Here is a 15748-nt window from a genome sequence, read left to right on the forward strand (position 1 = left end):
CGGTATGTTCTGGTGACCATACTGATGGTGTATCGAGTCTTCATTCTTAATGATAGTTGCAACATTAGCAGCAGCAGCAGCCTCTTCTGCAGATACACTTGGATCTTCGTTAGGCAAATTCATCATTTTCACTAAAGTTTGATTCATATGACACTGGTGGTATATAAACGATACAGGTTTTTTTTCACTTTCTTTTTTTTTTTCTAACGATGAGCTAGAGTTGGTCAATAACTTTGTGGTTGTTGTGATTTTTTTTTCAGGAAGGAAGAAAAAGATCACACAAGAATCAAGAATGGAATATAGTTGGAATAAATCTGTCAAGACAAATATTATTGGAGGAAATCACCTATTATTCTCTTGTATATATCTTAAATGAGTATCAGGAATATATGGAGATGATGATACTTTTACTTTGTAATATAAGTGGATATATATATCAGAAAGAAAGATAAATGAAAATGAAAGAATTTTTGATTGTTGTTTTTTTTTTTTCTTTCTTCTCTCTTCGCTTTGTCCGTCGTTTTATTTTTATGAGACTTATTTAGTGAGTTAGTTGAAAAAAAAAAAAAATTGATGTGATGAGGATTGTTGAGCTATGCACGACTTAACAGTTTTTTTTTTCTTTTAGTTTCTTTTTTATTTGTCTAAAGAAATTGGGCAAAAAAAAAAATGTCGTTGGATTATGTTATAAAAAAATTTTTTTATGCTGAGCAATATTAATCGGTGAGTGTTTCTTTTGTCCTTGTTGTCTTTGATCTGAAATATCACAACAATAAATGGGTTACTTCAATGAATAGATGTGTATCCAATGGATTGATGGTTTGAAATGTGAAAGAAACAAAAAAAAAGAAAACAAGAGTGAGATGTCTGATGTTGAACTTTTTTTTATTTATTTATTTATTTTCTTGAAATCAAAAGTGTCCTTTCTTTGAAACCAAAACAAAATAAAAGAGAGAGAAAGAAAAAAAAAATTTTCTTTTTGAGTTTCAAAATTAAATAAAAAAAAGATTACTTTTGTGGTATTGCCACTTTGTGTGCACTGTGGACAATTTGTGACATTTCCGGGTTTTCATTGATAGGTGTAAACTGATACGTGGTTCACCTGGATGATTTATTGGATCTTAATCAATAGAATATATTTCTGGGGGTTTTTAGGGAGGGAAAGAAGGGCATTATTAATTGAATAGGAGATAACAATAAAACAATTCCTCTCTCTTCCTCTTTATTTTATTCCGTCATTAATTAATTGCCTTCCCCTTTTAACCGCCCTTTTATGCTCCGCTCCTCTTTCTTAAAAGTAAAAGAAAAAAAAATTTTTTTGACTATTCTGATTATTTGATTGTTGAGGTTCAGGCTATTTGCATAATGATGACTTTCGTTTCAGGTGTTATCCTACAGTGCATTCTTCCTTCAACTTGAATGGTCCATTTGTTTTTTCATTTCCCTTGACGTTATAATTCTTAGGGTTTTTGTTTTATTTTATTTTATTTTTTGTTCTGTTTACTCAAAGAAAAATACGTAATCCTACCTTTGTTCGACATATCGGCTGTGAACCAAATGAGTCGAATGTTTTGTGGATTTTTCATCGCCATTTCTACCTAAAAGCTTCTTTGGCTCGTTTAAGAAAAATTGTTCAAAATCAGAGGCAAACAAAGCAAAAACAAAAAGATTGTATTGGTTGGAATTGTTTGAAAGAGGGTAAGAGTTTTTGGAAAATACCCCCATCTACATATACTATTGGTTGTCTTATTCTGCATGAACCATAAGTCTTTGTCAGGAATAATACAAAACCAGCAAGAACAAAACAAAATAGTCAGCAGCATGGCAGTGTAATTAACTCACATTAGAATAGGACGTGCGCGTACATGAGTAGACACAGAGAAGAAGTACTCACTATTGGGTAATGGTCCACACTTTAATAACGATTGTGGGAAAGCTATTCGTTTTTTTGGGACATAAATGAAAACTGATAACAGTCATTGTCTCATTATGTAATGTTAATTTTAGTTGTGGTTCGGAGATTTAAACCGTTGAAATTCGTTGTATGAAGATGAGCACAAGTGAGAGAGTGTAAGACAATCGACGAATGTATGCACACACACAAAAAAAAAAAAATAAGAAAGAAACTGCCGAAAAAATCATTGTAACTTTGACATTTGGTTTTTAGTTTTGATCACATAATACATTCTGTGAATTGCATCTACTTGTGCAAAATATTTCAATATCTGACCGGCAGTTGTATTAGGATTACTGTTTCTTTCTCGTTGAATGGTGCCCAATTCTTCGAGATGAAGAAACCGCCAGTCCGCAGTCTTCTCTCGATGTCAAGGCATCATGAAATCAAAAGGCCAGAGGCAAACAAAATTAAAAAAAAAAAAAAAGAAAAAGAAATGAAAAAAAAATGTCGCGGTAGATGATAACACAAAATCACGCTTTTGCTTTAAAAATTAATTAATTAATTTAGAATCTGCAGTTATTAATAATACTTACCCGAACAAAAATGCATCTAGGCAGGTGTTTGTCAACCACCCAGTTCCCCTTCCAAAACGCACAAGATTGATATATGTATATGGCAGGTTCCATTCGTACAGTGAACACTAGAAAAACCATCAGCTCTCTTCATCATCACCATCATCATCATCACTAATTGTGCACAGATAGGTCAACAAACCACCACAATATCCCCCATTAACTTTCTTTTTGTTTCCCTTTGGGGTTCTTCGGTATCTTGTTTGTTTATCTTATTAATTGGCTCGAAAGTGTGCCATGCATTTGTATTGTGTTGTATGCGGTGCAATTTATAAAACATAAAAAAAAGTTATGCCTATTGTAGAAGATGAAAAAAAAAAAAAAACTGAAATTCTGTCTTGTGAACTAATTTGACTCGGATTAAATACTGTATTGTTACCCAAACCAAATGCGGAACGCATGACATAAGATCATTTGTATGCTAGGTGTCACTACCACTCAAGTAATAGAGGTGCATCACGTAGGGAAGAACAACCTTGTTATATTTTTTTGACTATTTCATCTTACATGCACTCAACGCAGATAAACAAGAAACTAAGTCCACTGTTGTCCAATCAAGCACTGGGCTCAGAGAAAGTACAAACTTGTAAAGAAGAAAAATAAAAAATATTGATAGCATTTTACCCTTGATACATTTTGCACACATCTATACTAGACTGAATTCGGTTTTGAGTTAGGTGTAGCGGAATGAAATACGTGTATTCCGAGCCCACTCCTACCATCGCCCACATTCACTCTCAAACACACACACATACAGACACACAAAGTTACATAATGAATAAAGAATCTTGTGGAGAACAACTTCAGAAAAAAATAAAAAATAACAGTGAAGCATTGAGTGGGATAAATTTATAGCCATGGTGATTGAAGAAACAAAGCTACATAACCTTTGTTTAAAAATGGAATGGACTCGTTAGTCCAGACAAACCTGAAGTATTGCTAGCAGCAAACACTCGATTTCATGAAATCAGAAAAGCGTGTCTCCCGAAATTCACAAACGACCTCCAACACATGAAACGGTGCATCACGCATCTATGCTTAAACGGTTTTGGATTCAACGGAAAAATATTAGGCAGGTTTTTGTAACCATATTTTCCGCAAACTACAAGTAAAAGTTAAAAGCCAATGTACACACTTGTGTTTCTTTATTAAACATAAACATTTGTCTTCTTTTACTTTTTTACGAATTTCGTCGTTGCATCATCAACACATAGTAACTAAGAAATAGGCTGCAAAAAATATTTTATGACTAATCATATAACCATAATAGCACAACCATTCATGTATGTAAAGTGGTGGTATACTGTAGATCGCAATTCATAAGAATTATTAATTCTCATCTTGGGTCTTTGATGTAAATTTTGACATTTTCTTCAAACATTTGAACAAAATTTACAAGAAAAAAAAAAAAAACAAAACAAAAAAACTTGACACGTAGAAAACTCATAAAGAGATCCATCAACCTGGTCTCTACCTACTGGCATATTTTACCTATCGAGCAACATCTCATCGACTTACTCTCGCGTGGTTGCTAAGAAAAAAAGAAAAAAAAGATTGACAGGTGCAAAAAAAAAGAGAACCTTCCAAAAGATTGTGTCACTAAATGAAGTTTTTTCTTTTAATTCTCCTTAAAACCTTACTGCTACACCCGACCAATATCATATTACTCCTCTTTTTCCACCAAACATCATTATCCAATTGCTCTACGAAGAAGCACCAATTTCATCAAGCTTCTCCTTTGTTCTTCTCGAACCCCAAATTCAAACACAGAACTAAGAGAAAAAATTTTCTCGCCTCACCTCGCTCTTGTTCTCCTTTTTTTTTTTCTTCGTTGCTTTTCCCACTACCAAAGCAAAAAAAAAAAACAAAAAATTACAGGTGAAAAAAAAAAGATTGGGTTTCCCGAAACAGAATCCAACAGATACTATTTATCAATAACCCAACAGTCAGAAATACTTGAGTGTCGTTCCACTTGAATTGTACTTTTTTTTTGATTTCTTACCTTCCTTTTATACATTTATTTCGTTAAAGGTCAGTCTCTAGTGACGGTTGTTCTGTTTCTACTTAGAGTCAATTTGTTTTATTTCAAAAACGAAGAATACTGTTCATGAGATGCAACAAACCCTGACAACAAATAGAAATCTTTCATCAACTTCCACTTCACAGTTGAAGTCACCAATGACGCGTTCACACTCATCGTCCATATCCACATCAACATCAACATCAACATCAACATCGACATCGACATCTCATCACCATCATCACCACTATCACGATGCCAACGGTAAAGTCATCAACCCAGAGATTTTAGAGAAAGCAACTACATCGCGTTCATCATCTTCTACTTCTCTGCTGGATCTTCATCACCACCACCACCATCATCATCACCACCAGTACCAAAATGGATCGGCCAATTTTCCTTCGTCATCCAGTTTACGTGACATTTTGTCATTGGTTTTCATCATGCTTTCATTTCCACAATATGTATCACTAACTATCTTGGTAGTGTACTTGATGTTGGGATCTAACTTTATGGGTGGACGTTTCTTGATCAATTTCATTTTGCCTCAGAATCACAAATTGACTTTTGAGAATGTGAAGCGCTCTTTTATTACATTTATCAAGATGGGAATTCTTGATTGTTTTGTCTTTTATTCATTATGCAAAATCATCAGAAAGAAAAGCTACTTCAACTACCTTGTAATTTTATCCAAAGCTATCGTTGCAAGTGAGTTTATCGGCTCATCTTCTATCAACTATATAAACTCAATTTCCTCCAAAAAAGTTACTACCAAAATTCAATACGATGATAAAAATCGCATTTTCAACAGCAATTTGATCAATGCCATCGTGTGTTTTATTATTATTAACTATGTCAATTATGTGTTGAACTGGATCAACTTTTCATTCCAAATCTTTTCAAGTTTCAAAAATATCGCATATATAAACAATCTCAACTTCAATCAGGTCGGTATCCAAGTTTATTTGTTTTTAAGTATCCATACCATTATCCAATTGTTTTGCAGAAAGTCTCCTATCACCCAAAGCTCAATTCCAAACATCACTGATGATATCTCCATCAATGTTGATGATAACAAATTGCTAAACATAGATATTAACAACCCACCAAAGTTTAGGGGCAACTATTACCAGAACTACTCCATTGCCTTTAAGAACTTTGAAAATTTCATCATATCCCCATTTAACAGCAAGTTATCGGTGATTAAAAACCGTATGCGGGCTTCTTCATTGTCAAATTTGGCAATGAAAACTACCACCACCAGTACCACCACCTCTTTGACTAGTTCCACCACTTCAACTTCATTAATCACCACAACAATTTCACCAAATGTCACCCTTATTGAGAATACCATTATTGTTCAACCATTTTGGTCAATCGTGGCTGCAGTCAAAGCGGTTTTGAAGAATCCTACGTTGTTCAATGGAGAGCTGACCAAGAGAAAGAACGAAGGTGGCGAGTTTTTGACCGATTACGATGTTCAACTGAATGTTCCAATGGCCACCATGGTGATTGATTCATCCAAAGTGATTGTCAAGTTGTTAGATACTATTCCCGAAGATATTGAAATTAGGTTGAATAGAATCAATTGGTCATATTTCAAAGTCATCGATGAAGAATACCTTGTTATCTATGGACTAACTCCGTTGTTTCAATATGAAGTTGATGTTTTGTCAGACTCAAAGGTTTTGAATCATTTTGTGGTCAATACTACCAATGGCGATGATCAAGTGATTAACAAATCAATCAAGGAAACGTCATCATTGACGACTTTGCAAACCTCATTAGAGTCAATTATGAACAAAATAGATAGCTCAAAAGCCAAGATTAAAAAGTATAAAAAAGATGAAAACAAGAAAGTCACTGAAATGAAAAATTCCATCGAGATTCTCAAGAATAAGATTTCAAGGAACAAACAAGGTAATGACAACCGTGTTTTTGGTAAGATTAAAGGGTTGAAACATTTTGTCATGCAATTGGAAAATGAGATCCAAAGTTTGGAAAAACAAATTGTTGAAATGAACAAACAGGAGAAGGAATTACAACAGCAATCCAAGGACAAAGATACCACCCAAGCAAAAGACATTGCACAATTAGAACACGTATATTCCGAATATGAAGCAAGATTAAAAGAAGTCAAATTGGAATTGAAGAATGCAAATCAAGAACTAAACCTGGTAATTGCTAAAAACCAAAAATTGGTCAATAAACAACTTGCCAAACAAGAAGAAATCAAAAATTTAACCACTGATCTTAGAAACATCAAGAAGAATGAAATCCTGGCCAAATTTACCAAAAGAATCAAACGTACCAATGAGAAATTTGAAACAATTTTACCAAAGATTATGCAAGAGACTGAAAGTTTGACTCGTGAGTACAACGAATTATAGGTTATATACACTATTTCATTAAAATAAAAATATATACAGTATTCTAATCTTCAACTAAAGTTTCCCCAACTTTATGAAACCCTCTATTAAAGTATAATATGCCACCTGATTTCTCCTTATATTGCTCGTTTTGTAAGATGTCAATCACGTCAGCTACCCATATTTCATGTCCATCAACAAGAAAATCTTGTCTAGTTTTGCAAATCATTGTGGTCTCCACATTATTCAACACGGGAATCTTGATGTCATCAACATTATAAAACAGATAATCATGATTGTGTTTCAATCTATGAAAGGGTCTTGTTTTTTCATGGAACGCCTCACCATCTTTGCTTTTGATACCCTTGGCAAATATTCTACTCAAATGAACCGACAGTGAAGTAGGTGGCAAAATGTGTAATGCAAGAAATTGATGTTTATGTAATTCAGATGATGTATATGAAGGTAAATGTAAATTAAATTGAATCAATGGCTTAGGGAATACCGACAATGAACAAACTGACCCCAATGTCATTCCATGTAATTCATGGGTGTTTGTCGTTCCTGAAGTTAAGATCATCGCTTGTGATGAAATCCTAGACATGGTTAGTCGAAAAGGTTCCAGTAAACATGATGTGGTGTAATTGCGTAAAAATCTCATGGAAAGTGCAAGAGAGTAGATCTAATGTTGAGTATTGCGTATATGTGTGGAGCTACATTGAATTCTTATTTGGTGAAAAAAAAAAAATACAGAGACAAAAAAAAAAAGAAAAGAACGAAAAATTTACACATACGACACGGAGGTATACACACGGAACACGTGATTGGATCTAGACTTTTTTTGTGTTCCGATGAGGCGCATGAATGATTTTTTTTTCTTGTCTCATGGCTATAACAGCCATTTGGGACGAAGCCTTGGTGGGATGTGATTTACCGGAACAGGTGGGATGGTAGGATTCTATATTAAAGAGTCATTCCAATGTTGAAATGAATCAATAATTGCAAGGCTATTACGTAAACGCAGTCTAAATTAGGTTCATAGTTTGGATTTAATGTAATTTAAGTGTTTACATATGGGCTAAATTTAGATAATTAATTGGATCGGTAGAAGAAGAAGAAACGAGGGAAAGAGAGCGAGTGGGAAAAAAAATAATATCACCGAAGAGGATAATTTATTCGTTTCCCCCTAAGCCATGCATTAATTTTTCGGATCGCACAACTATATAAAGTTTATCACATCCAACTAATAAAAATATTTCACATTCCCTTGTGTTTTTTTTCCTCTTTTACTGTTTCATTTTATTTTGTTAATTATTCTTAACTATCACTCGTTAAATAATGTTATTCTCATCAGTTTTGTTGTCGACATTGCTTTCTGGCTTGGCAGTTGCAAAGCAAGAAGTTGAAGTTATTCAATTTGATAATTTAGGATACTCCGGAACTTATAATCAAGTTAGCAAATTAGAAAATATTTACTCCGACTCGTGTTCATGTGAAGTCAATAGTGACCCTGTAAGCTTTTCAGGTTCAAATGCCCCATTAAATGAAGAACTTTCCGTGCACTTCCGTGGTCCTTTAATTTTAAATAAATTCGCCGCATATGTTTCTGACGGCTTTACATATGGAGATGATAGTTCTGGGAACTGGAATAGATTGAGTTATTATGATGCATCTAGTGGAACCAGTGATAATGTTACCTTTTTAACCAAAGCTGGTGAAAATTCATCATGTTTAGGTTTGGGATTGACATATGCCGATAGTGATGGTGTTTCAAAAGCCAGTGGATCCACTGTTTTAGCAGAAGGTACCTTGATCAGTTCAAATGACGAGTTTGTCATTTTCTCCAATGTTACTTGTGGTAAATCTGGTTACAATAACGATTGTGGTGTTTACAGAGACGATATTCCAGCATACCATGGTTTCTACGGTACTACCAAGATGTTTTTGTTTGAATTTAAAATGCCAAACGAAACTAGCACCGATACTTCTATTTCCAATTACAATATGCCAGCAATTTGGCTTTTGAATGCCCATATCCCAAGAACTTCTCAATATTCAAATAATGTCAACTGTTCTTGTTGGAGATCCGGCTGTGGTGAATTTGATGTTTTTGAAGTTATGAACACCACCGAATACCTTCACTTGTACAGTACCCTCCACGATTATCAAGGTACCGATCAAATTGAAACTGGTTTAGCTGCTCCAGGTTATATCAATCGTGAGTTAGGAGCTACCATGACTGGTGGTGTCGCTTTTGATTCTGAAGGAAATGCCATTGTTTGGGTTTCCAACTCTACTTCCTTTGATTCAACTGTTGATGCTTCAAGTGTCAACTCTTGGGTTAACAAAGCAGGCAATGCTGTGTCTACTACTTTGTCCAGTGTTGCTGCTCAAACTGCTACAACATCTTCTAAGAAAAATACTGGTATTTCATACCAACCATCATTTATTACAAACTTGATTATGACATTCTTTGCCATCTGGGTAGTATAGATCTTTTATTTGATTATAGATATTTGAAATCAGTGTACATTATTATTAGACGTGAAAGTTCCGGATGTTTATCGTAGTCTATATATAACTCTCGACCTTGAAACACACCACGATTACTTATATAAGCAATTCCCCCCTGAATTTGTATAAGAATGTCCAGATTAGTCAAAACAATACCATTCTCTCCTGAATCTTCCTGTGCGATATGTGCGATTAAAGTTTCTATTTTCTGTTTGTAAATTTCCTCAATGGTTTCTAGTATATTTTCTTGTAAAGTGATGTGGTTTTTCATTAGCTTTCCTTTTATAATAAATTGCATAGGAATCAACTTTTGAGTGGCTTTTGGATTGTTGATCATTGTCTTAATGTACTTTGAGCTGTTGATGATCAATCTACTAGGCTCATGAATCTCTTCGCCTATCCTTGGATTAAGTGTGAGGTGTTGTTTGCCCAGATTTAAATTTTGTTTGGAAACAACCAAAGAAATTCCATCACCATGTGGTATTGTAGTAGTTGGAGAATTTGCTTCAAGTCGTGTCAATGCCGATGCGAATGGGTTGTTTTGTAACGATGGGTAATACCCGCGTTGATACAAATCTGAAGCATGTTTCTTGTTAGATCTTAACCAACGTGTTGGATTAACTAATATAGGATGTTGTAGTATTTTCAGCATTATAGTTAGGAGGACTTCTTTATTGTAAATTGTTTTCTTTTTTTTTTTTTTTTTTTTTTTTTTTTTTTTTTCATCCCTTTTTTGTTTTTCCCACACACTCTCTTTTTCTTGCCTGTGTGTGTTTCATAAGGTTAGGCATGTAAATTGTTTCACAACCCAATTTATACGCACGTTTGGTAAAAATGCTGCAAAAATTTTTCCGTTTTAGTAACAATTTCAAAGATAAAGAAACAAACACAACTCGCAAATTCCCTAGTAAAAAAAAAAGGATAGTTTTACTGATGAGATGTTCAAGGGGGGCAGAAGGACAACAGATTCAAAGGGAGAATATATAAATCGATTACGAAGTCTACTTGTTTCAGGGTTTTTTTTATTTTCTTTTATTTTTTTTTTTGATTTGGTGTTGTTAAATCTAGAATTACAATTACGTTCATTCATGAATCCCCTTTTAGTGCTATTGTTCTTGTCGCTCACTTCTGCTGCTCCTGCAAACGTCATTATCCGTACTGTTGTGGTCACAGCCCCTGTTCAAGTTGTTACTGTAAGTGCAAACGGTGCGGGACCCGTACCAATCTCAACGGCTTCGGTTACCACGACAACAAGCGCATCAGCCAAACCAACTACCTCTAGCTCAACCAGTACTACTAGTTCTTCTTTATCCTCCGCCACTTCATCTTCTTCTGTTGCTAGTTCATCTTCAAGTGCTCCTGCATCAGCAGCAAGTTCAGTCCTTTCTTCTCAATCTCAAACTGGGAATTCTTTTTACAACACCGTGTTCAAACTTTGGCAACGTTTCTGGATTTCCAACAAAGGTAAATGGAACGATGATGATGAAATTTGTGGGGATGGTGAATATTCCATGCCTGTTTTATGGAACATGGCTGTTTTGGGTAAAGCAATTGCCAATACTGGGGATAAATCAGGAGTTGATGTCACTTTGGAAAGAATCATGGATTATCATGATCCAGAAACAGGTGCATTTTTTGCTACTCCAAATAACGGTGAGGAAATCTATTCCGATGATAATGCTCAATTAGCATGGGTATTCATACAAGGTTACAAATTAACCGGAAACAAAGACTATTTACAAAGTGCTAAAGACATTATGTCATACATCAAGACACAGTGGGGTCCAAATGGTGGTGTAATTTGGAAAAAGGATAAAAATTATATCGCATCAATTTCCACCATTGAAGCCGCTTTAACTGCTGTGAGATTGTATGAAGTCGACAATAGTGACAGTTCGTTGCTTGATTTTGCTTACGATTGTGTTAACTTTATGTTTGATCATCTTCAAGATCCAAGTGATCATTTATTCTATGATGGTACCGACAAGAATGATTTGAGTCAAATAGACAAAGGGAAGTTAACCTATACTGTTGGCTGTGCTCTTAGTACCTTGGCTCATTTGCATAACTTCAAAAATGATAAAGATATGTTGAACAAGGCTTTACAATTGGCTCAAGCTGCTACCGATACCGAGGGAGCATTTTATACCGATAATGGACTTTGGAATAACAACTTAGAATATGTCCATTTGTTATTCGTTGGGTTCGCTGACGCTTTCCAATTGAGTGATGAATTTGGAAAGTTTAAAGATGAAGTTGTTAGACAAGGTAACTATATTTATGAATATTTACAAGACCCAAATGATCAAAGTTTGTATTTCAATCTGATTTCCAAATCAACTGCATCAACTTATCAAAGATACAGTAAATCATTTGCTGGTAGTTTCACACAAGACAATTCAATCTTTTGTAGTAATGATCCTTCCAAACCAGCAAAGAAAAGTTTATTAGTCAATGCAAGTGCTGCCCAAATTTTGCATGCCATGGCTAATTTCTGATACCCGGTGTGATTTTTTTTTTGTTTCACACTTTATATATACCCGTTTTGTATAGAAATTATAGAAAAAAAAAATACACATTAGAAAGAGTTTATACACGTTATATCCATTTTGTGTAATAAAAAGATTTTCTGAAGACATCTCAAATTTTCACTTAAACAGAAAAAAAAAATAATCAATGAAAAAAAAACTGAAGATGGGATTATTGGTGATGGCAAGCAACACAATGAGTCAAGATATCCTACAATTATTACAAGATAAACCTCAAGAGATTTTCAACTTGAAGGAGAAGAGTAGTTACTTCAACTTATTGGCAAAATCATTTTTGGACCCTTTAACTAAAGAATATTCTGTGTTAGATGAGATTTATGTTGATGGGTTAGATTCTACACAAGTGTTTGGCCAAACCAAGATGGTTCTTGATGGTGTTGGCGAAAAATTGCTTGGAGAAAAGATCCCAAATGTGGTAGAAAGACTTGAGATGATGGAAGATCCTGAAGAACAATCAGAAGAAGATCTTTCCGAACAAGAACAATCCGATGAGGTCGATGAAGAAGAAAAAGACGATGAAGAAAGAGGAGAATTAGAGGAAAAACAACCAGAAGAGTCTGAACAAGAACTCGAAGGGGAGAAAGAAGAAGAAGAAGAAGAAAATGAATTGAGTGAAGAACAACAATCTGAAGAAGAGGAAAATGATGAAACAGAATATAAAAAAGATGCATTTGGATTGAATGATGGATTTTTCGATATTGACGAATTCAATAAACAGATTTTAGCAATGGAAAAAGACGATTTTGGAAACGACGACGAGGATGACGAAGACGAAGACGAAGAGGAAGAAAGTGATAGTGATAGTGAAGTGGTAGATTATTATTCCGACTTCTTTGGTGGTAAAAAAGGAAACAAAAATAAAGATGATGAAGACATTGAAGACAACGAGGAAGAAGGAGAAGGAGAACGTGGTGGTGAACTAAATGAAGACGAGTATGCAGTGGGTGAGACCATGCGTGATATGTTTGGTGACGAGGATGAAGAGGAAGAAGAAGAATCGGAAAAGTCCTTGTCTTCATTTCAAAAAAGGCAAAGGGCTATTCAAGCTGAAATAGCCAAACTTGAAGCTGAATTAATTGAGCCTAAAAAATGGACCATGAAAGGGGAGGTAAGCTCTGCCAACAGAGGATCCTTGTTGGATACTGATGAATTAAAATTTGACAGAACTGCCAAACCCGTACCGACAATAACAGAAGAATCCACTCAGACTTTAGAGGCATTGATTATTAAAAGAATTAAAGAAGGGGAATTTGATGACTTACCAAGAAGAGTTATGACAGAAATACCTCATCACAAAACAACTGAACAGTTTGAAATTCCAACTGAAAAGAAATCATTAGCTGAACTATATGAGGACGAATACCATCAAAAGGACGATGTAAAAGAAGATCCAGCCAAAGATGCTCTCAAAGAGGAAATTTCCGAGTTGTTCAAAACCGTAATGTCACAGTTAGACAGAGCTCAATCTGCCTATAATAGTTTTGAAATCAAAGTCAAAGATGGTAACCTTGAAGATGCCTCTCTTCATGCTGTTGGTACCGAGAGTAAATTGGCACCTCAGGAAATTTATAAAGGTGGCTTGACTTATTCAAAGGATGAAATGGATAAACAACAAAAGCTCAGATTGAGAAGAGCTGCCAAGAGAAAGAGAAAGAGAGCAATGGAGAATAAACCTCAAGAAAACAAAAAGGTTAAAGTTACTGAAACGTTATCCAAAGCTAAGAATATCACTCTTATTGACAAGAATGGGGATTTCAGAGATACTCAAGGTAATATTAAGAAAAATCAAAGTATGAACAATTTTAAATTATAGATGTATAACAGGTAGTATTAGTATATAATAGTTTACTTCTATGAGAAATACAATTGTAGATCATAAAACAATTTGCATAGTAGACGTTCTAATTCTAAATCTCTGGTCATTTTGCAAGAATCGCCGCGTATTTTATGATTTTTTTTTTTTTTTTTTTTTGAATGTATCGCGTCCCCAGTAGACAAGTTTCTTTTCACAACGACAACATCACCACTTACATGAGAAACCTGCTACCGAGAGCCGCAAAGAAACGATTTTTCAAACCAGAGGATGTGAAGTCATCCAGTGACGAGCCTGACGAGGAACAACCGTCATACCCTAGTGATCATTCCGATAGTTTGTTTGTTCAAGATGATGATGATGACGAAGAGGAAGAAGAGGTTGAAGTCAAACAACAGCAAGCTGAAACTTCTAAATCATCACGAATTTCTCATTATCATTTCAAGAAAGAGTTGACTCAAAATGTTGGCGAGGTATCCCAGAGTATTATAAATTATTTATATGACAAGTACTCACAGAAGCAAAATCCTGTTGTATTTGCAGTCTCCGAATTATTGACCAATCCGCCAGACCCCAGTGACTTACCCAGGGCGCCAGAGAATCCACCAAAGAGAGCACTGAGAGATTCGTCATTTACAGACTCGCTGATACCATCTCAATTGCAATCACCAAGAAAAAGAATCAAAGTAACTGAATTCATCAAGGAGTTCAATAAAAGCCCTAGTCAAGAGCAGGAGGAAGAAAAAGAAAAAGAAGAAGAAGACGTATGGGAAAGGTTTATTGGAACTATGAATTCGCTGGCAATGGCAACCAGACCGACTATGAAGCCATTGAAATATCAAGAAGAGTTAGAACTACGAAGAATTGTTCCTAAGAACACAACTATGATGAAAAGTACATATGTGAGAATATATCATAAGGATAGGGAAATTGGAAAAGTTCCAGAAGAAATGGCTCGTATACTTACTCCATTAATAGACTTGAAAATAGCCTCATTTAAGGCAAAAATACTCGAAGAGACAAGGTCTCGGCTATCTATTGGTGACACATTCTTCATAGAGATTGAAGTGAATTTATGTAACATGGGATTTGTGAAAAACTTTGATGCTATTGAAAATCCAGTTGACATGAAAAAGTCCAATTTCAATTTCTCAAAGGAAAGCGAAGGAGAAGCAACGTTAAGACTCCGCCAATCCTCACTTGCTAGTTTATTCGATAGACTCCGAATCCGACCACTCAAAATTATGGACGATGATGACGAAGCCGAGGAGGAGATAATTGAGGTTGATTCAGACAGTGATTCTAAACTGGAAGATCAACCCATATCTGAACTTAACCTTGATCAATTAAGAGAATTTTATCTGAGTAATAATCAGTTGAGAATTTTGGAAGGTTTGCCAGAAACTACTACTCCACCAAAGGAAAATTTCAAACTAGATTTGAGAGGCTATCAAAAACATGGGCTATCCTGGATGTTGGCTAGAGAAAAAGAGTTGGACGTTTTAGAAATGATTCTGAATGATGACAAATTATCGACCCAAGCAAGAAGTGAATTAGAAAGTTTAGGTAGTGTGAACCCACTTTGGCGAAAGTACAGATGGCCCGACTCACAACAGGATTCGCAAGATCCTACTCAAAGTCAAACGGAAAAGTATTTTTATGCTAACATGTATAATGGGGAACTTTCTCTTGAAAAACCTGTTATAAAATCTAGTTTACGTGGAGGCATTTTGGCAGACGAAATGGGGTTGGGAAAAACCATATCTACACTTGCATTAATCAATTCGGTTCCGTATGATAACTCGCCACAGTTGTTAAAACCAAAGAAACCATATGCATCGCGAACCACTTTGATTGTTGTACCAATGTCTTTATTATCTCAATGGAAGAGTGAGTTTGAGAAGTGTAATACTAATAGAGCCCACTTTTGCCGTTTACATTATGGGGATGACCA

General features: G+C 35.0%; 7 protein-coding genes across 7 annotated transcripts; 5 read left to right on the forward strand and 2 right to left on the reverse strand. All coding sequences in view use genetic code 12, as the record gives it.

The window, feature by feature from the left end:
* Nucleotides 1–4641: 4641 nt before the first annotated feature.
* Nucleotides 4642–6939, forward strand: EMC9 (Emc9p; the record flags this gene model as incomplete). Its single annotated transcript, XM_002546747.1, has 1 exon — nt 4642–6939. One exon carries the CDS (start codon nt 4642–4644, stop codon nt 6937–6939), a length of 2298 nt encoding a protein of 765 aa, XP_002546793.1.
* Nucleotides 6940–6982: 43 nt separating this feature from the next.
* On the reverse strand, nt 6983–7579 carry CTRG_01099 (uncharacterized protein; the record flags this gene model as incomplete). The annotated part of the gene is made up of 1 exon (XM_002546748.1): nt 6983–7579. The coding sequence occupies one exon, from the start codon at nt 7577–7579 to the stop codon at nt 6983–6985; it is 597 nt and encodes a 198-aa protein (XP_002546794.1).
* Nucleotides 7580–8256: 677 nt separating this feature from the next.
* Nucleotides 8257–9411, forward strand: PGA52 (Pga52p; the record flags this gene model as incomplete). The annotated part of the gene is made up of 1 exon (XM_002546749.1): nt 8257–9411. The coding sequence occupies one exon, from the start codon at nt 8257–8259 to the stop codon at nt 9409–9411; it is 1155 nt and encodes a 384-aa protein (XP_002546795.1).
* A 13-nt stretch (nt 9412–9424) lies between these two features.
* CTRG_01101 (uncharacterized protein) lies at nt 9425–10084 on the reverse strand (the record flags this gene model as incomplete). The annotated part of the gene is made up of 1 exon (XM_002546750.1): nt 9425–10084. One exon carries the CDS (start codon nt 10082–10084, stop codon nt 9425–9427), a length of 660 nt encoding a protein of 219 aa, XP_002546796.1.
* A 286-nt stretch (nt 10085–10370) lies between these two features.
* On the forward strand, nt 10371–11930 carry FAV3 (Fav3p; the record flags this gene model as incomplete). Its single annotated transcript, XM_002546751.1, has 1 exon — nt 10371–11930. One exon carries the CDS (start codon nt 10371–10373, stop codon nt 11928–11930), a length of 1560 nt encoding a protein of 519 aa, XP_002546797.1.
* A 178-nt stretch (nt 11931–12108) lies between these two features.
* Nucleotides 12109–13794, forward strand: MPP10 (rRNA-processing protein; the record flags this gene model as incomplete). The annotated part of the gene is made up of 1 exon (XM_002546752.1): nt 12109–13794. One exon carries the CDS (start codon nt 12109–12111, stop codon nt 13792–13794), a length of 1686 nt encoding a protein of 561 aa, XP_002546798.1.
* A 161-nt stretch (nt 13795–13955) lies between these two features.
* CTRG_01104 (HIRAN domain-containing protein) lies at nt 13956–15746 on the forward strand (the record flags this gene model as incomplete). Its single annotated transcript, XM_002546753.1, has 1 exon — nt 13956–15746. A coding segment is annotated over one exon (1791 nt), but the record flags the coding sequence as incomplete, so codon positions are not given.
* Nucleotides 15747–15748: the final 2 nt, after the last annotated feature.

The sequence above is a fragment of the Candida tropicalis genome (assembly GCF_000006335.3).
Source record: "Candida tropicalis MYA-3404 genomic scaffold supercont3.2, whole genome shotgun sequence".
NCBI lineage: Eukaryota > Fungi > Ascomycota > Pichiomycetes > Serinales > Debaryomycetaceae > Candida > Candida tropicalis.